The 25,061-nt window shown below is 39.0% G+C and overlaps 1 protein-coding gene across 2 annotated transcripts in view; it reads left to right on the top strand.

The window, feature by feature from the left end:
* The window catches only part of METTL16 (methyltransferase 16, RNA N6-adenosine), a 48,607-nt gene extending 25,971 nt beyond the window's left edge, over positions 1 to 22,636 (top strand). For both annotated transcript variants that reach the window (XM_074263893.1, XM_074263894.1), the window contains exons 6-10: positions 2,413 to 2,555; positions 11,015 to 11,084; positions 11,522 to 11,611; positions 21,500 to 21,673; positions 21,782 to 22,636. In XM_074263893.1, coding sequence (XP_074119994.1) covers positions 2,413 to 2,555; positions 11,015 to 11,084; positions 11,522 to 11,611; positions 21,500 to 21,673; positions 21,782 to 22,387 — 1,083 coding nt within the window. In that variant the 3' untranslated portion in view covers positions 22,388 to 22,636. The remainder of the gene's footprint in view (positions 1 to 2,412; positions 2,556 to 11,014; positions 11,085 to 11,521; positions 11,612 to 21,499; positions 21,674 to 21,781) is intronic.
* The last annotated feature ends 2,425 nt before the right edge of the window (positions 22,637 to 25,061 follow it).

Genomic DNA, 25,061 nt, shown 5'->3' with positions numbered 1-25,061 from the left:
ACGTTTTCCCAAGGTTAATTGATGGGTAGACTAAATTGCTCTGCATGCTACTAGACTACTGGAAACAGACTCCTGGGAACTGGGAGTTGGGCTGAGGGGAGGGGCCCTAATGCTTCTCTGGGTTTGAGGTTTTTTTCCTAGTCTTATTATAGAGCTGAAAAAGCACCTTAGAAAGACTTTAATGACAGCCTCAAACAGCTCAAATATTGCTACTTGTTGAGTGAGAATGCAGAAGTAGAGGTTAACTCATTATGCACTGGTAGAGAAGCAGCTCCTCTCACCATCACCTGTTGGAACTGTCACTTTTGAGGATGTTTCTCATTTGATATTTTTTTACCCCTCTAAATCAATTTTTCAAGAAAATCTGCTTTGAAGGATGAGCAGTAAGAAGCTACACCAAAAAAACAAAAACAAGCCCCACCCCAATACAGTAAAGCTTCTTTAATTCAGTTGCCTATCAGATTCCTCTAAATAATAGAGTGAGATATTTGTAAAGTGCTTTGCATAGTATAGTGCCTGATACATAGTAGGTACTATTTAAATGTTAGTTGTTATCCTGAATTAGTAAATATAGTAAGTCTGTTAGAGTAGCAGGAGGTGAAGATGTTCCTTAAATTATTTGAGAGCAAATTTTACCTTAAATGGATAAGTTAAAAATAAATAATATTGCACTTGCAAATTATTCTTATCAATTAACCTGTTGGGACTTGTTAGGTAGCATCATCATGGTTTGTTGTATGGACTTAAAAAAGAAAAAATGAATTTTTTAAAAAATCTGCTCTTCAGACCAACTTACCATACATAGTTGGTCTAAAATGGTGATTTGTGGTTTTTTTTTTGTTTTTTTTTTTTTTTTTAATAAAAATCCAAATGAATATTGGAATGGCTATTTTCAAAATGATTCAATGAAAAGTTTTTTGAAATAGTTGATATTTAGCCCTTTTAAAGTATACATTTTATCAAAAATTGACTTAATCATGCCTTGTCTAGAACAAAATGATTCGTCTTTTTAGGAAATTATGTTGAGGATAGTGTTACATTTTAGAAGCATTAAAGTATAATGTGATATTTTCTTGATATATCAATTGTGAATCCACTGGACACTGTTGGGACTGAGTAATAGATTGTAGATTAATAGATTGCATAGATTAATAGATTGTACCCATCACAACTCTTGTTCTTAAATCCTTTTTGAATTAATTGATTGCTAGGTTCATTATTTTTATGATACAATCAAAAGGTATGGTTTGCCCAGTAGTGTGACTTTATTTACTTTGTTCCCTAATTTAATGTCTAGTAAGGAAATAAGTAAAGAAATAATTAAGTAAAGTTAAATGATTTGGGTTAAAAATAAAGGAGTTAACTCAGATGCATTTAACTTATTGCCTTATCTTTGTATCCTTATAGCCCTGCCACAGGGCCTTGAACAAAGTAAGTGCTCAATAAAATATTTATTAAGTGGATGAATGAATGAATTAGAAGTCATTAACCATTTTATTGGCTTGATATATATCTGTACATGTGTGCCTATCTACACACAGACTTTTTTTCAGACCTTTATTCCATCTGTGTGGGGACCTCCTAGTGCGGAAGCTCCTTTTACTAATGCAGATGGCCAAGTAATTTGCAGTTATTACAGAAAGTGTACTGAGAAGTTAGTGGCCTACCAGCAGTTATGCAGCTGATGTGTGCCAGAATCAGAGCCTGAATCCAGAACTTTCTGATGTCTAGGCAGCCTTTAACTTCCCTAAAATGTACTGCTTCTTCATATAAATATTTCCAAATTCATCATTTTTCTGCTTTGCCATGCTTTCTCCCACCAACATATTTATTTTTTAAAAAAAAAGTCAGGAATTTAAAGCCACAGAACCTGAATTTTAAAAAAATTTAAAAACTGGCTCTGTCACATAATACCTGTGTAACTGTGTGCAAACCATTTCCTCTCTTGTTCTTTACAAATGGTTTCTCTCTCTCTCTCTCTCTCTCTCTCTCTCTCTCTCTCTCTCTCTCTCTCTCTCTCTCTCTCTCTCTCTCTCTCTCTAAAAGTGAGGGGTGGACTTAGGTCAGAACTTCTTAAACTTTTTCTTCTTAAGATTCTTTTTCAGTAGAAAATTTTTTACCTGACCCTGTATATAGGTTTATAAAGCATGTGTGCAAATTAAATATTTACTAATAATCATAATTTTATGACTCCCACATTGTCACATGACCCCGTGTCAGTTTATAACCCATAGTTTAAGAAGTTTTGACCTAGAACCTAAGGATTCTTTATAGCTTTGAGTTTATGTTGAAAAAGGTGAATAAGTTTAGTTTTTGATTTTAGAAAGCTTGCTATTGGAGGGGAAGCTTTGGAACAATAATATATAAAAGTACCTAGTTTAGGAATCTGAAAATTTTTTTTTTTCTCTCTAGGGAGTAAACTCTAGAAATTCTCGTCGGCCTCCCCCAAGTTCTGTAAATACTGGGGGTATCACAGAAATCATGGCAGAAGGAGGTGAATTAGAGTTTGTCAAAAGAATTATTCATGACAGTTTGCAGCTGAAGAAAAGACTGAGGTAAGTAGGTGAGGGGACCAGAACCACTTTCCTTTTCTTTCTTTCTCTCCCATAGTAGACTAACAAATAACAAATTAAAAAAAAGAGAGAGAGAATGTCTGATACTCCTGCTTCTGGGGAGACTTCTACCTTTATAGCTCCTGATCCCATACATCCCTGAGGGGGAAATACCCCATGATCATGCTGCTGACACCAACCCTGCACTTCGATGGAACCAGACTGATTAAAATATGGCTTTTGATTAGTAAACAGATGGGCTCATCTCTTCCCCATTAGCCAAAATAGATTTGTTGCCCAGTCCTTGAAGCAATTTGTGTTCTTGGAATCGAACCCACAAACAGTGACAGATGTGAGGGACATTGAGCTGTCAAGAACTTAATGAAGGGAAACTGAGATCCCTTGCCAGTTTCATAGGAGGGTTAAGGAGATCCCCTTTTCTAAGCTAATTATTGTGGACAGCACACCTGTCATTAGGCAGTGAGAAGATATTCACAAAGAACCTTTTTCCTTGCTTGGATTCTCGCTCTGCCACATGTGGTTGAAGTGACAGACAGTGCAGAGCTCCCAACACCAGGGTGTAGCTTCAGGGAGGATGGAAGGAGACCCTTTTTCCATTTTGTAGTCACAGCCTTTGTTTTCATCATATTCATTTCTATGTATGGAGCTCTTACTCTCTCCATTGAGTTTTTCCTTGTGACAACAAAGACTTTAAAAGAAAAAGGAAAAAAGAAGAAAAGAAAAACGAATCAGACTGCTGGCTACTTGCTGTGGACTTCATTCAGCCTGGGTCCAGTGCCCATGCCACAATCCCACCTCTTGAAGGAAGGGAAAGAGGACAGCCTCAGTTCTTGAGGACCAAGTTCTGCTCATTATGATTACACAACATTCAGTTTTCTTTCCATTTCCATTGTTATGGTCATTGTATATGATTTCCTGTCAGTTCATGAAAGTCTTTTCCTGCTTCTCTGAGTTTTTCATAATCCATTACATTCATACGTTAGTTAGTTGAGCTGTTCTTGAATCAATGGGCAGAGTGGGTTTCAGGTTTATTTAAAGTTATTTCTGTTTAACAAAATTAGATCCTGTTCTAGAATCAACACATAATCTCATTAATTTCTTTAATAAGGGTTTTATTCAAATTCTCATAACATCATAATGAGGCTGTCACATAAAAGGTCTTGAATGGTAAAAGAGAAAACTATGCAAAGGTAGATTGGAATTGCTGATACAAGAACATTAAGTGGTATTCTAACACTGGGGAGAAACCAAGTGGAAGATATTTAAAAAAAAAAAAAAAAAAAAGAGCTTTGAAACAAAAAACAGGTCACCTGAGACTTTGCTTCGATTTCTATTGGAGAGTTCTAAAGATCCTCAAATGAATCTAAGATGGCATTGATTTTAGAATTCACCTCCCAGCTGCAGGTCATATGCCTGCCCGCCTAGAACAGCTCACCTTCTCAGCAATTCTCCAAAAGGCCAGAATCATGAAGGACAAATGAGAATGTCATTGTAGAATGCCCTAGCTTCTTCTCACAGTCTTCACCTTCCTCTGATCATGTGAACACTAATCTTTTAAAGATTGTGCTCAGGCTGCCAGCCACTCAAGCCTCATCCCAACCTTAGTAAACTTTTTTTTTTTTTTTTTTTTTTTTTGCAAGTAATAAATACAAAACCTTAAGAATGCTGATAATAGCTTTCTGAAAACAGCTGATGGATAGCACAGACACTGAATGAAAAGCGGAAATAAGCCCAACTGGGCCCAACTGCATCTTTGCAGAGTTTCTCAAGGAATTATGTCAAATCTGGTATGTGAGGAGTTGGACACACTTAAATTTGTGAAGCTGACAGTTAACATTTTCAGTAACTTGGTCTTGGTATATACAAGCAGAAGTCAGTGATCTCTACCTAGGTCTTACTAGAAGCCCCCAAACAAGGGAGAGCCTAAAATATAGCTAGGAAAGAAGGAAGAAGAAAAATGAATGTGCTAAAGTCAAAGAGGAAGAAAAAGATGGGAAGTTAAAGTTAGATGTGTATGATTATAAGGAGGAAAGGAGCCACAACAACAGCAACTTTAGATCCCACACAGTTTCAAACTCTTTTATCTCAAGGAAGTATTAGAATATTCATTGGGAAAACCCTTGATTTTTAAAGGATTGATATGAAAACTTTTTTTGGACCTCAATTGTCTTATTTCTAACAATTGCAGATACTGTAACATCTTCCTCACAGAGCAATTGAGTCAAATTAAATGCTGGATGAGTGTAATAATCCCAAGTCCAGATCTATAAACTGACAGAAATGATGGGCAGTCTTATCAGTGAGGGTCAGAAATGAATTAGCCCTCCCAAAGAAACTTGTAGGTTCCACCAGCATGTCTGAGAAATAATTCAGGGCTTATGCAGATTGGTCAACCTAACGTACATTTTACAGCTTTGATTGTTTGGTTCTGGCTAGACAGAAGCAGACTTCACACTTCCAGCCTTATAGAAAGATTGGAAGAAAACATTCCCTGTTGTGCAGAGAGACTGGGGGGCCAGTTTCCTGAGCTGGAATCAGATGCTTAGTTACACAGTCCACCTGCCTTTGTGGGATGGATTAGATCCTAAATGCTGTTTAACCTCTTGGTTACTGTGAGTGTTTGTCTTCCATGGAGATTCTTTTACACAGATGTAGTTGTGCCTCTTATTGCCTGGGTGACACTTGGGCAGGTTAATTAACTTCTCTGGATCTTAGTTTATTCATTGAAAAAAGGAAGAGGACTGAATGAGGTGACTTCTACAGCCCTTCCCGCCCTAGAGCTCTGAGTGATAGGAAATACACACCCTTCTTTGGAAAAAGGTCTTATGTGGCACTTGACACTCTAGAAGACCTTGCTTAGTTGAACTCCATCAAGCCTCACTTAGAACTGAATCAGTTCATCAACAAAATTTATTTTATTCTTTACCATGTTCTAGGACCTATGTTAAATGCTGGGGCTACAAAAAAGGAATCTTTAGAGAAGAGGACACTAGTAGTTTTCTTTTTGGAGGGGGAGGTAGGCTTTCCAGAAGCCCTTCAGGAAGTTGCCTTTTTGACTGACTCTTGAAGGAAGCCATAGATGTCTGAGGTAGAAGTGAAGGAGTGAGTCTATTTCAAGCATAGGACATCAGAAGATAGAGAAATAACAAGTAGACTTGCATGGCTTGGCCATAAATATATAAGAAGACTGGAAAGGCAGGAAGGGGTCAGGTTAAATGCCTAGCAGAGCATGCAATTTGTCCTCATTATATTTGGTCCTAGAGGAAATAGGGAGCCAGTGAACTTGCTTAAGACTTGTTTAAACCTGCACCTGAGGAATGTTCCTATGGCAGTTGTGTGGAGGATGGATACAAATAAGATCAAAATATGTTGGTTCAGTGAGCATCCAGAATATGTGTACTTACTTTACTTGTCAATTATATGCATGTGCATCTATGCTAAAAATTATATTTAAAAATCTTAAGAAAAATAGAAATAAAATAATAATGATGAAATAACGTCTGCTCTTAGAGCTAATGGGAACTGTTTGCTTTTATTGAGGAGATGCATTGGAAGCAGGAAAGAATGATAAGACCTGTGTTTTAGAAAAGGTTTTTTGGTTATTATGCGGAAAGTAGATAGGGAAGGGAAATGCTTGAGACAGGAAGGCTCATTCCAGGGCTGTTAGATTGAGAGAACTAGTGAGGGTTTAAACTAGGATAAGGGCTGTGTAAATAGAGGGGGTAGAGGCAAGAGATATGGAAGGATGTGTGAGATGAAGAATAAGAAATGAATGCCAATCTGGACTTCAGTAAGCATTTATCTATAGCTTACAGTCACTGCACTGGGAATTCAAAGAAAATTCCTACCTTCAAGGAGCTCTAGTGGGGAAAGATAGTATGCAAAAGCAAGGTGAAAAGAGGTGGTGGCGGAGGGGAATGATGAAGACATCCAGAATGGAGAACATGTAGAGGAAGTCTGGTAAGAATCAGGAGTGCATGAAGATAGAGCTGGTTTGGGTTTTCTCCTTAAAATTTCTGGATTCTGGAGGTAACTAACCAATTAGAGGAAGAGAGGTTGCAGCAGTGGAGAGTGCTTCTAGTGTGTGAGGTCCCTAAGTAGAATGGGGTTTCAAGAGCACATAGAGGTTTCTGGGGCATTGTAGAGAATGTTTGTAAAGGATAATGATCCCCCTGACAATAATAGGAAAGTGTGGTAGGGGAAGATAATCATAACTTTGATCATAGCAGCCCATGTATATGATTCAATTTTCCTCTCCTCCCCACCTGAAAATGGTAAAGTAAAGCTTTGTCACATCATTGCCCAATGGAGTACATTGACCATGTCCAGTGAGTTTCCTTTTGCAATGAGTCCCATCACATGCTCAGGCAGCAGACTTCATTATCAGTCTAGAATCATGACTGGTTAATTCATTAACCAGTATTCTTAAGTCTTTCAGAGTAGTCTTTACAGTGTTGTTATTGTCTCAATTGTTCTGCTAGTTCTCTCTCTTTACTCTGCATCAGTTCATACAAATCTTCCCAGGTTGTTTTTTTTTTTTTTTTTTTTTTTAAATACTTTAAGGTTTCCAAAAAACACTTTAAATGTATTATCTCATTTGATCTTCACAACAACTCTGAGTCTATTATTAATGCTGTTTTAAAAAATTAATAGTATTTTATTTTTCCAAATACTTGCAAAGGTAGTTTTCAACATTTACCTTTGCAAAACCATGTGTTTCAAATTTTTCTCCCTCTCTCAAGACAGTAGCAATCTGTTATAGGTTAACATGTACAATTCTTATAAACATAATTTCATATTCATCATGCTGCATCAGAAAAATGAGATCTAAAGGAAAAAAGACACTTCTTAATCATTTCTTTTCACATAATAATAATCATAGACCATAATTTGAGCAAGCATTCCGCAGTTGATGGATACCTCCTTTGTTTTCAATTCTGTGCCTTCATGAAAATGAGCTACTATAAATATATTTGTCCATTTACATTCTTTTCCTTTGATCTCTTTCGGGCCGTAGGCCTAATAGTGGTCTTGGGTCAAAGGGTATGCACACTTGAGTAGCTTTTTGGGCTTAGCTTTCCTGAACAACTGTGTCAATTTTCCACCAGCTCTACAAACAGTGTAATAGTTGGTCTTGTTTTCTCACAGCCATTGTCACTTTTCTTTTTTTTACAACTTGGCCAGTATGATGAATCTAAGCTCAAGGTAGTTTTAATTTGCATTTTGCTCATTATTAGTGATTGAGAACATTTTTTTCCACATGGTTATTGAGAGCTTGGGTTTCTTCCTTTGAAAATTGCTTGTTCATACCCTTTGACCATTTATCAGTTGGGGAATGGCTGCTATTATAAATTTGTAACCATTTTTTATATGTCTTGGATATGAAACACTTTTCAGAAAAACTTTATGCAACGATCTTTTTTCCAGTTACCATTTTACCTTTTAATAACACAACTTCTTAATACAGTCTTCCAGTGACATTGATAGACTCAATAAATTACTACTGTTTACAGAATATAGTCAAGAATATGTTCTGTTTTCTTGTGGAATTAGAATTTCACAGATATATGGGACTGATGTCTTTCATTCCTTTGACTTTTGCTTCCTAGACTCTTAGGACATCAGAGCTGAAAAGGACTTCAGTTTCTCCATGCAGCCCATGTAATATCAATGTTGTGATGGCTGCAGTTAGCTAAAGAATGTTTTTTGGTATACTTTTTGTATTCATGGGAACATAGCTCTTCCTTCAAGAATTTTAACATGATAACCAAAAAAAAAAAAAAAAAAAAAAGGAATTTTAACAATGTGATGTATACAACCTAGTTGGTTATAGCAACAGATTACCAGAGAGACAATATGGATTTATTAATGACCTTATTTTGTGACCCTTTAACCATCCATTCACCATGTGTAATGTCTGTGAAGGGGAGCTGTTGTAATAGTATTCCACATATTGTCATTCAGGGAAGGTCAGAAGTGGTTTGGATGGTAGATTAGGCTCTTGGATGTTTTAATGAATTAGTGGCAAATCTGTTATGTTGAGCAAGAAATATAAGAATCCCATCATTAGGAAGTGTGTGCTCGGTGTTGTTAAGCTCTTATTCTGTATCCTTATTTAGATGAGGCAGCTGGCCAAGATGCCACTTAGCAAGAGTACTGGCCAAGAGCATTAAACTTGGAAACAACAAGACTTGAGTTCAAATTTTATATCAGATACTTAGTAACTCTGTTGATTCTGGGAAAATGATTTAACTTCTGTCCACCTCAGTATTATCAGCTGCAAAATGCAAATAATAACACCCATCCTCCTAGGTTTAGTGAGGATCAAGTGAAATAACATAAAATACTTTGCACACTTTAAATAGAATTATATTAAACTATTCAGAAAGTAATAATTGAATGAAATTGTGCTATAACATTTGCCTCACATGTTCTTTTTGTACAGAATTATTCTTTATTAGGAAAACAGACTTTCTTATAAGCTGAAAAGTTGTCCATTCCTCCTTACCCATTGCCCTCTCCCCATTTAAGACAAGGTTTGTTAAAAGAAATATAGATTTTGAAGGACAGTTGTCCTGCACTGGGAGCTGATCTATCTGAACAGTTGTCTTTCTTAGACACACCCTCAGCATTTTTCTGCTTCTGAAGTTTTTGGGGAACTCTGAGTGAGCTGAGGAGCCAGGAGACTTGAGTTCCAATCCTAGCTTTGCTGTAATTACCTGCATGACTCTGGACAGGTCACTTTTACTCCTTGCAAGTACACTAGAAAGCTGCTTGTTTTTGTTGGTAGCCATTGTCCAGGTATCGTGGAAAAAGTCCCTCTATTATCTAGATCAAAGTTTCTTAAACTGTGGACCAAGACACCATATGGGGTCATGTAACTTAATGTGGGAGTTGTGAAATTTATGATTTATCATCACTAAATGTTTGATTTGTATACCTATTACATATACCTGAGATCATGGAAAATTTTCTTAGGCAAAAAGGGGTCATGAGTGGAAAAAGTTTAAGAAGTCCTGTTCTGGATGAATTCTGAGATTTTTCTGAACTTGTGCTTCTGTGCTCTCATGAAGGAAGAAAAGGTTTAACTGAGATTTCCAGAACAACTCCCTGCTAATCTTCTGACTTAGTCACCTTCTTCATTCCAAAGTCTTCTGCATCCTGTTTCTTCTGGACTTGTAAAAACAGACAAAAGTACAATCTGTTTTAAATCTATAAATAAATGAATATAAATTTCTTTAGAAGCAGAACAAAACAGAAGTACCTGTATAGTAGGGACAAGCTTATTATCTTTGTGCTGTTGTCATGGTTTGCCCTTTGTTCTCAAAGAAAACCATGACATCAAAGAGGTGATATCATCATCATGACATTCAAGTAAATTGGATTTTACTAAGGGAGAGCTGTGCAAAGTCACCACCCACACTTTCTCAACTCTGGAGCTATCTGGATTCAGTGGCCAAACATATATAGATCAGAAAGACTGGACGTAGCCCTTTACTATTGATGGAGAGAAGTGGGGGGTAGGAAGGTATTGCTTAGCTTATGAAAGAGCAAGGGCAAAAGATTTGAACAAAAACATTTCTTGAGTACTTTCTCTTTGTAGACCACTTATCTTAGAGAATCTCCTACAAGTTATTAAATAACTTTTGCATTATTAGTGATGCAAATAAAGTATTGGGTTTGCTACCAATTTAAACGTATAAAGGAAAATTGCATTTAGTGAAAAATATTCTATAGTTTAAGTTTTTTCCTTTATTCTGACAGATGTTTCTTTCCCATCCCTCTGTATTTGTCTGGTATAACTGAGAAAAATAAATGAGATAATAGCTACTGCCTCTGAAAGGTGGGGGGAATTCTTTATCTCCCCTCCTCAGTATACAAAGACTAATGGATTTGGACTTTCAGCTGTCTGAGTCCTTTTATATTATTGTGCTTGGAGTCTTAAAAGTGTTGTTGTTGTTCGTTGACTTCCTTTTTCTCCTCCTGAGAGAAAGAAATGGCCCATATATGAAACCAAGCAGACTAATAATCCTCATATCTGTTGAACCTGGAGCTGAGTCTTGTAGATCCTTCTTCCCTCTTAGTATATTATAAAGCTTTTTGTGCTTCTGAATTTTGAGGCAGCCACTGTTATAAAGGGGAAAAAAAAAAAACCAAAATGATTTCCTTCTCTGCTTTCCTTCTCCTTTTTCCCCACATTGAATCTATACCTTTCCTGGTGCATCTTTCCAGAAGGCTCTTGGTCCAAAGCCCCTTTTTGTCTCATTTGTTGGGCTTATTTTCTATCATTTCTAGGGGCATTACTAAATGTGAATCTTGTCATTATCCTGATGTTACTGTCTTTGCAGTTTTCCCATTTGTTTTCATTGAGTTGGGGTGGAGAAGGAGGTGTTTATTTTTAGAATGAGAAAATGATTTAAAATTGTCTGATTTTGTCCTAGATGGTATAGCTGCATGCTTGGGAAAAAATGTAGCCTGGCTCCGTTGAAGGAAGAGCTTCGGATACAAGGAGTAAGTCTAGTTTGTGTTAGTAATAACAGAAACAAAGATGGCATGGGGCCCCAACATGGGCAAAGGGTGTGAGCAAGCCAGTGAAAACATGGGCAGGGGATATGAGCAAGCCAGTGGTCATCAGCCTATGGGGAGCCCCTTGGAGATCCAGGACACTGCAGACAAAAGAGGAATGGGAAAACAGTTGTCTGGTTGCTCAAGGCTGGGGCAGCTTTTTATATTGTGGGGTGGGAAATCCCAGCAGGCAGCTAAAAGAGGGATTGCTACAATGTTGGTTTCATCTAGAGTGTAGGGGAAGATGCCTGCCCTCAAAGCCCTGTTTTAAGTCTGTAGTTGGTTATAATCATTACTTAGGAAAGATTAAGACACTGTAGGTGACTGTGTTGTTCTGACTGGATTTCTTTATTAGTTAATGCTGTCTGATGTCTCTCTCCCAGGTCCCAAAAGTCACCCACACTGAATTCTGTCAGGGGCGCACCATGAGATGGGCCTTGGCTTGGAGCTTTTATGATGATGTGACGGTGCCCGTAAGTACCAACCCCTGTTGCTGCTAATCCTGCTGGCATAAGGTGTGGGCCTTAGTCATGGCATGCCTTAGATGGCCTCCTGCTTTTGCTCACTTGTTTCCTGAGCACTTTGCTGTGGGTCACTTTTGAAAAGTGGGCCCTCTGAGGCTGTATGGCCCTTTGAGCCGACCTCCTTCCCAGATTTCTTCTATGAAGGCCAAGCTAACTTAAATTGGAAAGTCAAGATAGCTTTTTAAAAGCAAGTTTTTACCTTGTAAAAATTGTACACTTAGAAAATTTCCTTAATGAGTGTCCCTTTTTGCTTTTCCTTCTCTTCTAAAGCATTTGGGAACGTGCTAAGTGGCTTCTGGAAGATAGCTAACCTTAGGCTTGAATTCTTAGAGAGCAGGAAGATCCTGAGCTTACACATTTGGAAAGCTGTTCCTGCAATGTCAGTTTGTGCACTTCTGCTACCTTAACTCTTAGCTATGGGAGAATGCATTAGGAAAGGAGCCATCGATAGCCACACTTACTTCCTTGGCCTTTAAGTTCCTTTCAGAGGCTGAGGCACTAAGGGCCAGAGAAGTCGGCTGGTCAGAAGAATTGGAATGAAAGGTGGGGGGTGTCTTTCTTTTTAGTCTCAATTTTTCCCCTCCTATTATTTCACATCATTATAAAAAATGATTTGGTTCATAGGATCATAGATTCAGTTTAGGAAGCACCCTTGACTTGATCTAGACCAAGCCGCTTTATTGTATGGACAAGGAAGCAGTGAGGTGGAATTTGAACCCAAGGTCCTTAACATTTAAGTGCAGAACTCTTTACAGTGTGCCCTACATGCCATTAATGAAGTGATTTGTTGCCTCCAGCCCTGTTGGGGGAAAACTAATGGGCCTAATTTTGGAGGAGTCTGGAACTCTTAAGTTCCCTTTCTCTTTCCTTCTGTAGCACACTTCTGCACTCGTGTGTTCATTCACACAATGTTTTGTGTGTTTCCTAGGTCCGTTACACTCAGCTTAGGGCTGGCACTTGACTCCTCACCTTTTCCTTGGAGTACAAGAGCATTCCTGCCCTTCAGGCTTCCAGCCCTCATTAGGCTTGTGCAGGTTAGTGTAGACTACTCATTTGTGTCCAAAGCTGGTTTAGGGAGGTGCTGGGGCTGGTGAGTGTCTGTCCCATCTGCCGTAGAAATGGGAACAGAGCTGGAGGCAGCACTTAGTGTGTTAATGGTGGTGTTTTCTGAACGGATGACCTGAGAGCTTGAGGATTGTTCTGGGAACTCTTTTCTCCTCTTGAGGGCTGTTTGACTTGGGGCAGGAGTTGAAACAGTTTCCTGCTTCTCTTTTGGCAACTTTTGGCAGCTCTTTGAAGGTGTTGGCAGGATGCCCAAATGGATTCTAGGTGTTTGCTCTCTGTGATTTATATAGAGAATTTATTGATTGGAAAATTCACTTTGGTTAATGTCTCCCTCTCTCTACCAGCAGACTTGAAGAGCAGTTCTGTCTGTCTGTGACCAGACCAAGATCCTTAAGGCCCTTCCTTCTGAAATGGAGGGCACAAGTGGCACTTTTTGTCCCATGGGTGAGGACAGGTAGATGACAGCATTTGCCCTGAAATCAGGAAGACCTGAGTTCAATTTTGGCCTCTGACATCTACTAGTTTTGTGACCCTGGGCAAGTGATAATTCATTCAGTATAGAAAGCATCAGCCAGCACCACTATCAAAGCAAATGGAGAAGTTGTGAATGCTGTGGATAAGTTCACTCTCTTTGGCAGTATACTTTCTAGGGATGTCCACTTTGATGCTGAGGTTGACACATTGCCAGAGCTAGCTCAGTGTTTGGAAGGCTGGAAAATGTGGGAGAGCACAAGTATTAGACTATCAAACTGAAAGTCTGTAAAGCCATTGTGCTGACCTTATCTTTATATGCCTGTGAAACCTGGACAATGTACCAGTGCCATGCCAGGAACCTGAATCGCTTCCATTCGAATAGTCTTAGGAAGATTCTGAAGAGTCCTGGCTGGGTGGGATACCAGACATTGAGATCCTTTCTCCAACTATGCTGCCAAGCATTCCAACTTTGTTGTAGAGCTGGCCACGTTGTTGGAATGCCAAATGTAAGCTGGCCCAAAAAATTGTTTTATGGAGTACTTACCCAGGGCAAGTGCTCACAGGGTGGTCAGAAAAAGTGATACTAGTCTCTCTGAAGAACTTTAGAATTGATGGTGACATAGGAGACACTGGCACAGGACCACCCAGCATGATGCGCCCTCATCAGAGGAGGGGCTGGGCTCTAGGAGCAAAGCTGAATGGAATTAGCTTAGAAGAAATGGGGGATGCACAAAGGGAGAAGCCCCCAAATGTGCCCAGGAGCTACCTGGTCTGACCTGGGGCCGGGCACTCTGTGCATGTATTGGTCTGCTCAACCATGCCAGATAACACTGTAACTCAGCTCTGACAATGGCGTCACTTTGGTTCTTTTGGAGAACAAAGAACAACAACTGAGAAACTATCCTGGGCAAGTCATTTAACTCTAATTAGCTCCCCTCAAAAACATTTAGAGATCATCTAGTCTGATCTCCCTCTCCAAAAAAGAAAAAAAGATTTGTCCCCAAATGGTTAAAGGCACTGTAACTGCACTGCTTTCTTCCCAAGCTGACCCGACAGCTGCATAAAGGCAAACAGCACCTGCTTCCCACAGCCATTGGCACACCAGCTAGAAGAGCTGATAATTAGCTCTGGCAGAGCCCATGCTAACTCGGAGACCAGAGTGTTTTTGTGTGTGTGTGTGTGTGTGTGTGTGTGTGTGCGCGCGCGTGTGTGCGCGCGCACGCATGTGTTTGTCAAGAAATTGGTAAGGTCTCTGCTAGCCCAAACGCTCCTTTTTCTGTTTTAGACACTGCAGCTTGTCTTTGAGAAGTGCTGGCCAAGCTGCTGCCCTCCTTTGAAGGAAGGAGTGTCGTTTGCTAAAGGTTTTAAGTTTCTCCTGTGCCAGAGAATTCAGCAACCCTGCCCTCCCCAAATTAATACCATGTTACCAAGTGTACCAGTAGGTGCACTTCACCGGCTCCAGGAAAAATGGCAGTTTCTGATTCGTAGTCACCCAGCAACAGTTTCTTAGGACTGGCACACTGGATGTGTGTGTGTGAGTCTCTGCATCTGCTCTTTCCTGAACATACCAAGTACCACTTTCCCCTGGGGGTGGGCTGGGCAAACAGGGGATGTTTGGTTTGAGGTTTGATTGTGGTTGTATTGTCTTGTAGCAGTCTCACCCCCCTCACACCCCTGTTGTTTAGAATTGCTCACCTCACTTAGCCCTCACTTAGAATTTGGCAGAGACAGAGAGGAAGCCTAGAGAGAGAGTCACTTAAGCAGAAATATTGGCCTACTTCTTGCTTTCCTTTTTTCCTTAACCATTTTAGTGTGAGCATGCAAGTTTCTACGGCAACTTCTGTTTTCACCGGGGCCTACTGACTCATTTCTGTTGATGCTGAACATTAAGAAAAATCTGATTTTTACTGCCAAGTCAAGTGCCTTTGCTAAGCTTGTAGATCCTCTTGTCTGGATTTATCTTAGCAACAAAAAGACGGGTCCTAATGTTGATAGAATTTTTGCAGAATCACATATTTTAGCAACTGTTCTTTTCAGAATTCTTACAAGAAGCTTAGTATTTCTTCTTTGGCCCATTCTTTTTCTGTAGTTGCCCCGAAAGGGAACTGCCACCTTTCTGTCCTTTTAGGAAGTTTGACACTTGGATTTTAAGAAAATCTCCCTGACCCTTCCCCACAACTATTGAGGGGAACTCAACTATTGAGTTAGGCATAATCTTTTTTGCATGAAGATTTCTCCAGGGTTCTCCTGTCTGGGGAGGTTGATAGACATTGCCATGAGGTTGGTTGCTCCTGGAAACAGGATAGAGGTTAATTTGTTAGGATTAAGGTGGCTAAAGAACAGCTGTCCACTCAGAATGAGGGTGGAGCATCATTTGACTCAATTAGGGAGAAGATCTAGAAAGAAGGAATTGGGTTAAAACCCTTAAGACATTGATACCACCCATTTTTCTTGAGATCTTAGAGAAATTAGAAGCTTTCTTGGTCTGTTCAAAGATCATGGAAATTTAAGATGAAAAGTCATGAATGATAAATTATCTCTTCCAGCTCTACCTACAAACTCTAGAATTGGGAAGCCCTTAGAGGCCTGAATCTAATCCTGACATTTTACAGAGGAGGAAACTAGAGCTCGGGTGTGGGGAGTAACCAGATCTCCAGAAGCAGGATCATTTAATGATCCTGGATTTGTTGATTTTTGAGGACAGAGACAAACTATATATTTATTAACAAGTTTTCTAAACCTGTGAATGAATGACATGTGCAGCACACTTAGTGGCATTCTTCAGAAATAATATGCTTTGTTAGCTAAATTGTTTTTCCTAGTCAATTGTTGAATAATTTTCCCAAATGCCAAATCTTTCATTGTTCTTTTATCCCCAAGTGTTTATGCTTTAACTGTCTTAGAGATGCATGCACAAAATGTCATATTGAATGTAACTGTTAAGTATTGGGTCTTTCACGGATCCATAAGCAGCCTTACGCAGGTATAGCAATCTTGTTACTTAGGGGCTATCTTTGAGAAACCACTCAGAATTATCCTAAAGTTTGGCATCTTGAACCAGTTTAATATAAAAAAGATCATTTGCATGGTATACAATCAAAAGAATTAGTTGACTAAACGGAATTTTTCACTTTTTATAAGTCATACATGACTATGGAGATATGTTTGAATTGCACGTGTTGCTTGGATTGCTTGTTATCTAGGGGAAGGGGAAGAAGAAAGGAGAAAAATCTGGAATACATGGTTTTTTAAAGGTGAATTTTGAAATCTATCTTTGTATGTATTTGGAAAAATAAAATGCTGTTTTAAAAAAAAGTCATATAAGAGTAAGTACAAATTACTCAAGGATAGATAATAGTCTTCGTGCTTCTAGGTTATTGGCCCTTCCACTGTCCCATAGTGTGTTCACTAGATAAACTATTATGAAGACTCTGCTTTCAGGCAGCTTTCTTTCCAATTCAGCAGTATTGTGTTCCTAGAATTCTAGGGGATAGAAAAGAAATGTCTAGGAGCTAGTCCTCATTCTTAAATAGTTTTTTCATAATTTTTGGTGAAGAGAAAAGACAAGTATATGTTGGACTTTTGTAGTGGAAGGTGGTATGTGAGTAACTGCCATCTTGAGTAATACTCATTATCAATGGGAGAAAACTAGAGAACCAGATGTTCTCTAAAATCTTGGGTTGAACCCTGAGGAAAGGGTGGAATTTGGGAGATAACCAGAGAGGAGGAAGGGGCATGCAGACTGGGCAGCCCAATGGGTGAAAGTCCCAGGGCAGGCTCAGCATGATTCTAGTCTCCCTTTTTATTGATTGTGTTACAGTATGGGGGCATGCTGTGTGCTTTGATATGATTTCCTTTAATCCATTGAAATCTCAATATAACAAAAAGGGAGGGAAGAGGTCAAGCCTTTTTATTCCTTTTAGGCTTTGTCTGCTTTCTTACAGAAAGAGTCCTGGCAGCTACATGTATTTATTTATTCAGATTATTGCCCTGCAGCACAAACATCAGAAATCACAGATCACAACTCCTTAAACATCCTGCCTTGTTTCAGGACAATGACATGAGACAGTTTTTAACAAACCTGACTTGCTGTAGGATTGGGGGCTAATCTATCTATTTATTTTTAATTTTTTATTTATTTATTTATTTATTTATTTTCCTGAGACTGGGGTTAAGTGACTTGCCCAGGGTCACACAGCTAGGAAATGTTAAGTGTCTGAGACCAGATTTGAACTCTGGTCCTCCTAAATTCAAGGCTGGTGCTCTATCCACTGCGCCACCTAGCTGCCCCCTATCTATTTATTTTAATGTTGAGGATTTTTATCTGGCTACTCAAAAAAAAAAAAAAGCATTTATACTTAATTTTATAATTCACATTAGTGTAAACAAAACAATGAAAAGTTTAAAAAAATAATGAGCAGTGCAGTTCAGCCATATTCTTCTCAAGCACCCCAAAGAACTTTCCAGGCATCTGAGAAGAATTTGTATTTAAATTTGGACATTAAATTTAATTTTTCCCTGACTATTCAAGCCAAAAATACTTCACAATGTTTACGATCCTTTTGAATATTGTCCTTTGGAATTTCTTGCCTTCAGGCAAGCCCAAGACTATGAGGACTGGGGTTGCTTTTTCTCTGAGCTCTTCTTTGTTAGTTCCAATATTTGTTCATACACTAGACTTCCTAGCCGCATAGGCGCTTAGTGGGCTCTTTTTTGATAAAATGTGCCAACTATGCCCACCCAGACTTTCCCATCTTTGTTCTCCAGGAAGTACTTGTGTTGGCTCTGGTCCTTTTGTCCTCTCAAGGAAGAGCATCCAAATTCTGTATCTGTAAAGAGAACGGGCCCTTGTTGCTAAGGTGAATGTTTCTATTTTTCCCCCTGTAACAGCTTTAGAGGCATTTGAGTGGTACTCGAGGGCTGTCAAGCTTCTTGCTCTCCATCTGACATATCCCTTTCCACTTCAGTTGTCCCTTTTCTGAGCCATTTTTCTTGTTTCTGCCAACTCTTATTGCCCAGAACCTGGATGCAAAGAGTCTTCATTTTCAGGTTTTTTCTCAAGTAGGCTTCTCTGTCTTCCATCCCCCCTCTTTTCTCCCTCTCTGTTTCCCATTTCCTTCTCACTTTCTTTTTCTTCTCTCTACTCCTCTCTGCCTCTTATTAAAAATCAGAACACTTAATTTCCTCATGCTTTCTTGGAAACTTCTGAATAAAACAACCAGGCCAGGGCCATATGTTCCAGTTTAGTAGACCTCAGTCATAGATATTGTTAAATCTTTAAGCGATGGTGAAAGTAGGAGTTTAAGGAATTTTAAAACTTCCTATTTGTAGATTTTAAGAAATTGGTAAAATTGGTTTATTTTAACTTTTTTGTAAACATTCCCTACCCTCTCTTATTCTTTGTGTTCTGAATAGTATTACCAAATAACTAATAACATGATGTTATAAGCCATTAAATTTCTGCAGTTTGATTGTGACAGAAACAGGCAAAGGACCCAGGGGACTGAGTTCAGCTGCACAGTATTATGGAACCTTCTAATCTGACATCACTTTTAAAGTGAGCTCTGGTCCTCTGCATTAAATTGGATTACTCAGTGTAAAGCATTGATTTTTAGACTTAAAAATGTTGAATTATTTAAGTGCACCTTGCCTGTTACACTAGATTGTTGATGTTTGAAGACTTGAAATAAATCTCTGATGAAGACTTTAGGTTTTAATGTTGGCAAAATAAGTTAAATTTTAATTGCTGGTAGAGGAGAGACAAAAGCCATCCATAAAATTTCCCATTCATTGGACATTTGAGAAGAGGCGTGAAAATATGCTAATGTAAGGGATCTTTGTGAATAAATTTAAGTGGTGATTTCTTAAGACCTGTTTTTGCTATTGATTGCATTTTAATGTGACCCTGCTGAGTGAAATAAGGATTTTCAATCTGTCAGAGTCTGAATGGATTGGGGGGGGGGGGGGAGAGGATAGGGGCTGGGAATTGTTCTGAATAATGTTGAAGTTTTAAAATATCTTTTTAATGAATAAGCAGCTATTAGCTAATTTGACATTTCTGGTGACATCAGCCCCATTCAAGGTAAGGAGAAGTTCTATTATTTAAATCTACATCAGCAATGTAATGTTTCTGTGTTGTTGGATCTGACATCCCTTAGGTTTTGGAAAAGCAGGTAACAACAGAGGAAGACAAAATTAGCAGGATTTTAGTGTGCTTCCCTTTTCCTCCAGAGTCTGTCCAGGCAGGGATGAGGGTACAGGGAAAGGGGCTCTGTCTCTGAGGAAATTTTACTTCACTCAGAGAGTCAAATGAGTCAGGACCTATCAGTCCTAGTGGAGTAGCTTCAGGAAGCCCTGCTGCTGCCATCTTGGGTCTCCATGTTTAGCCATATTCTGCTCAAGCACCCCAAAGAACCAAAATGAATCACAGGAGTAGCACATGTGTACTTACACATATATTCTCATGTTTGAAATTGAAATATGAATTGTGATTCTGTTACCCACTTTTTATGGCTTCAAATATAGTGTAACTAGTTTAGTACTTGGATCTTTATATTCTTGAAACTGTAGATATATTCACAAGTGGTTACTTTTTCCTTTGCTGTGCTATTAAGTCATTACTGCACTGTTCTCTCAATGTCAAATTTGAATCTGTCTGATCTTGTCTGAAAATATTAATTAACAAGCCCAGACCTGGGCACAGCCCAGAATCCACTGTTTGTCACTTCCCCAGAGTGCTTTTGGTTGGCTTGTTTCCTCTGTTTCCGTCCCTTTCTGGTACTCAATTAAATTGTTGTTTTAAAAGCATTTCTTAATGTTATGATCTTTTATTGAATCAGTTTACTGACTTAAAGATAAACCTTGAAGAGTTAAAAATTGCTACATTGAAAAATCCTTCGTATAGAAATATGATGACTTTTCCCACGTGTCTGTATTGGAGAAAGAAATTTGCAGCCTCAGAGTGGGTTCCCGTTATCTTTTCACTCCAGATAATAGGTCCCTTTTGTACTTGGAGTTTGCTGTCTAAAACAATTCTGATTTAGTAAAAGAGATTCTGCTTGTAACGCCCTGGGGACCTTCAACAAAGTCACTGGGTCTTTTTGTTCTTTTTCCTCTGTGAAATGTGGGCTTGGACTAGACATTGTCTTGGCTTGTCTGAAAATAGCATTGGTTCTTTTTGGAATAAAAGTGATTCGAAACCATTTGACCTTCTGGTCTTTGTGCATCATTCTGCTTGGTTTCTAATTTACTTAGTTTTGTTGACATCTTTGTATTCAAATTTTCAGTCTGATCAATTCTAAATATAGTGAAATGTCGAGGGAGGGGTGCTGAATAGCCATAAAATATATTTTTAAATTGCTTTTGGATAAGACTAATTTAGGGAGATGCTTCCATTTTTTAAGAGGAAAAAATGTGGTGACGTAATTGAACTTGAATATGGAGTTTGAGTCCCTCTAGTGGGTATGGCCAGGAAAAATTTAGATTCCATGCTTTTGAGGTAGGAGGAAAGAAAGGCCTACCAGAATTACAGGCTTGATTTGGGTAAAACAAAGCTTCCAATGTCAGCATTTGCATGATTTTTTTGGAGGGGGAAATTTTGAGATGAGGAATTGGGAATCCATAGATTTGTTCAGTTAAAATGTGTGCAGCTCATTAACTAGCTTTTGTTCCTGATATCCCACAGGATTTAACATAAGGCAAACCCTGGTAATCTATGACTCATTCAAAGCTTCTGCAGACATTGAAACACAAATTAGAAGTTGATAACCAAGGTGTATGGGGTCCCTTTGGAAAAGAGCACATTATGTACCCAGGGCTTTTGTTCTTTCCTGAAATGAAATATTCTTACATCCATGAGACTCCCCCCACTTCAGCCCCAGCCATTAGTTCTCTTCTTTCCTCACTCTTGAATTTAGGATATATTTTATATTTACTTCTTTGTACATAGTCTTTCTCCCCGTTGCTCTTTAAGGAGCAAGAAGTTTCATTTATCTTTGTATCCGCAATTCTTAAGTGTCATTGTAGAGTCTAAGCATACTGTGTGGCACAAATTTTTAACAAATGCTTGTATTCATATCTGTGGAATTGGAATGGAATGAAAGGAGCCTACTTTGGTCACAGCACATAAGGGAATTACCTTCTAGTTACTGAATTATTTTCTATCAACTAAGAGCTTAGTGAGATTCCATTGTCTTTCATGTGGGGGAAGTTGGAAAGTGGGTGATGGTGGTGGTTGGGTGGTTGATTTGGATACTTTTTATCTCCTAATTCCATCACCCCCTCTTCTTTTTCTTTTAGTCACCTCCATCTAAAAGAAGGAAACTAGAAAAGCCCAGGAAGCCCATTACATTTGTAGTATTAGCAGCCACAATGAAAGAGTTATCCCTCAAAGCTTCTGCTGTGGGCTCGGAGACTGTGGAAGGCATAGCAGTTATTACAACATGGCTTGAAAAAATCCTCACTGATCTGAAGGTACTTGATTTAGGAGATGAAGATGGTTTCTCCTGATCTGTTTTGGGGGCATCAGGAGAGGGGATACAGAGTTGATATCTATGAAATTCTGTTTTTTCCTCCAAATAGGTCCAGCATAAACGGGTTCCCTGTGGAAAAGAGGAAGTTAGTCTATTCTTAACAGCCGTAGAAAACTCTTGGGTTCATTTAAGGAGAAAGAAAAGAGACAGAGTGAGGCAGTTGAGAGAAGTTCCTCGAGCCTCTGAAGACTTCATTCAAGCTATGGAAGAGGAGAAACCTCTGCCCAAAGAGACTGAAAATAACCCAGACTGGGCCAAGTGCTCTGATGAGAGCTCCCCATCCAGTGCTACCATATGTGGAGCTGAAACAGCTGTTCCTGAAAGTCACCACCCAGACAATAGCCAAGAGAAAATGGAGGAAGAAGGGACTGAAAAAAAAGGAAGGACAGAGGTTTTAGAAAGTGTCAGGGGTTCACTCTTTACCGCATTGGAGGTAGATGCTCCTGAAGAAGTTGCCAATACAGTGGCTGAAAAAGAGAAAAATTCTCAAGGGGCTTCAGGACATTATCTGTTTAAGTGTTTAATAAATGTCAAGAAGGAGGCAAACGAGGATACAGTGGTAGAGATGCATTGGGTTGAGGGCCAGAACAGGGACTTAATGAACCAGCTCTGCACGTATTTACGCAACCAGATTTTCAGGCTTGTTGCTAGTTAGCCACAAACAAATTCCTGGAACAGCTGCTACAGTCAGATGTAGGGCAGCTTGCCTTTTAGAATTCTTTTTTACTAATTTAGGGGGAAAACAATGACACTGGCACGAGATTTTAAGACAATTCTAGTGAGTCCACTGGAATGGTAATTTTTGTTTGTTTAGATGCAGGGAATCTCTGTGAAGTGACACCAGAGGAAATGTTCTGGATGTTAGGAACAATAAAAAACTACCAGAAGGCTGGGACTTTGGACAGATTTAAATCTGGCTTGCTTGGTGTCGGACTGGCTCTCCAAGCCATCGGATTATTTGTGTTACATCTGAGATTGAGGACAGCTTGAGAGAGAAGGTACTTTAGCCTTCAGGGATATAGGCTCAGTCCCTCAGGTCTTCTCTAGAGGCTATTACTTTAGAAAGACAAGTGGTTTCATTACGTCCACTCCAAAGACAGATCAATTTAGCAGGCTCAAGGGTGTCTTCATGAGTCATCAAGACTGAACTTGCTCACTTTGTTCTCTTCTGATTGACCCTCCCACCCATCCCATATCTGGCAACCGGATCCTGACCTTAGGGGTCTGATGGTGAGTCAAGACTAGGTAGAACACAGGAGCAAAGGGGTTCAATTCATCCCTTTAAAGATATTCCTCATTTTGGGTTTTCTTGATTAGAAATTGGTAGGAGGCATTAATGAGCAAAAGAAGAGAGGCTCTTGATGCTCTGGCTCCAGAACCTAAGAATAAACAGAATTCTCCATTCTAAGCCTGGACACCCTTTCCTCTAAATTGTATACAATGTTATTCTTTAGCAACATTAATTTAACACAATTTTGGAATCATTCACAAATATCAACCAACTTTGGTTTGGTGTATGTGTATATACACACACATACAGACACACAATATTCAGAAATGAAAAGGGTCAAATCCTGTTTCTTGTTTCACAGGTGACTGCTTGTAATTGATTTGAAGTTGTCAGAAATTAAGAGTACACATTTCAAAGCATTCTGTCAGTATTGGTAATGGTCTAAACCCAAAGAGTTCTTTTATTGTCAGGTAAACTGATGCTGATTGAACATTGTGATCAAAAGAGTCAACTCAACCTCACTTTTTTTTTTTTTTTTTATTGGCAATAGAATTTTGATTCCCAATGTGACCACCTTCTCAAAAGAAGTGTTCAAGGAAGAATGCTTTGGGTTCAATTAGGGTTGGGAAAGCTAGGGTTTTGTTTTTAAGCACCACGTGCTAGTTTGCCCCAGGTCTTCCCTTTTTTCAAGACCAGCTCTAAATGCACTAGGCTGCACTGTTCCAATTCTAAGGTTTTATACACACACACACACACACACACACACACACACACACACACACACACACACACATGTGTATGTGTGCATATCATCACTCCCTCTCCCTTCCTTTAAGGAAAAGAGCACAATCACTGAGCTTTTTAGAATAAGGTCAAGGGAATGCCACCCTGAGCACACATGGGGTGTCTATGAGCTTCTTTTGCTCAGCACTGTTGGTTCATTGTTACAAGCTGTACTTGTGACTTCATATCTTAGAATGTTAGAGCTAGGATGGATCTCAGAGGACCCCCTCTTTAGTCTGCTGACTCCCCTCCTTCTCTAGTACCCTCCATTGTACAAATAAGAAAACAATATCAGAACCATGGAGTGATTTCAGAGCAGTATAGGACTAAACCCATATTTCCTGACTTTAGGATATAATTCCTTGTGTTTGCAGTACTCATATTAAATGACAGCTGTTCATATTTAAAACAGAAAGCAATGTTTGCTATTTTTGTTATAGAAGAAAGGGAACAAGCATTTATAGAGTACCTACTATGTACCAAGAAACTTGGCTCAGTGCTTTTTACAATTATCTCATTTAATCCTCCCAAACCACTCTGTTGAAGTAGGTAATTATGTTCCCCATTTTTCAGTTAAAGAGACTGAGGCAAACCAAGTGACTTGACTAGGGTTACACAGCTAGTAAATCTTTGAGTTGGGGTTGAACTTGGTTTTCCTGACTGCAGGCTCAGATTCTAACTATTGCACCATCAATTCCCTCTGGAGGGTAGGATATTATTAGGGAAAGGGATTTTGTTTTTCACTTGAGGAGATTGAGGGCTGGAAATAACTAGTACCCTAATGTGTGGCAGAGCTTGGTCTGTGATTCCTATTCCAGGGGCCCGGTGTCATTGTGGGTGGTTCCTAGACTGTTCCAGGTTCTGTGTAAGGATGTATCTAAACTTCTCCCTTTAATGGGCTTTTGAAATGAAACCAGAATTACACTTCCATTTAAAATCATGTGGAAGCAAGGTGCAGCTTCTTTGTATTTGAACCCTTTGTGATTTTAAATGCCTCCTTGGGAAAGAATAGGCTACTTTTTGGCTCAGAGAAGTTGGTAGTATTTCCATATTTATAGAACAGTGAAATTTATAAAACAACCAATTAGGTTTTTTTTTTGTTATTGTTGTTTTAATGTTTTTGCCTAAGCACATATTTTCCACTTAGGCTGGAAGGAGATGTGAGGATGGATATGTCTAATTTTAAGAAGGAAATCTTTTAGATTTTTGTTCCAGAGGAAATGACTATTAAGTCTGAATGTACAGGCCTTTCTGAAGAAAGGTCTGTGTATGCGGTGGCACTCTTTAGCAGGCTTGCCTAGATATGCCCTGGTGC

This window comes from Sminthopsis crassicaudata, chromosome 4 (genome assembly GCF_048593235.1).
Source record: "Sminthopsis crassicaudata isolate SCR6 chromosome 4, ASM4859323v1, whole genome shotgun sequence".
Taxonomy (NCBI): domain Eukaryota; kingdom Metazoa; phylum Chordata; class Mammalia; order Dasyuromorphia; family Dasyuridae; genus Sminthopsis; species Sminthopsis crassicaudata.
Note: the sequence above shows the minus strand (reverse complement) of the source record. Positions and strands in the feature narration are given on the sequence as shown.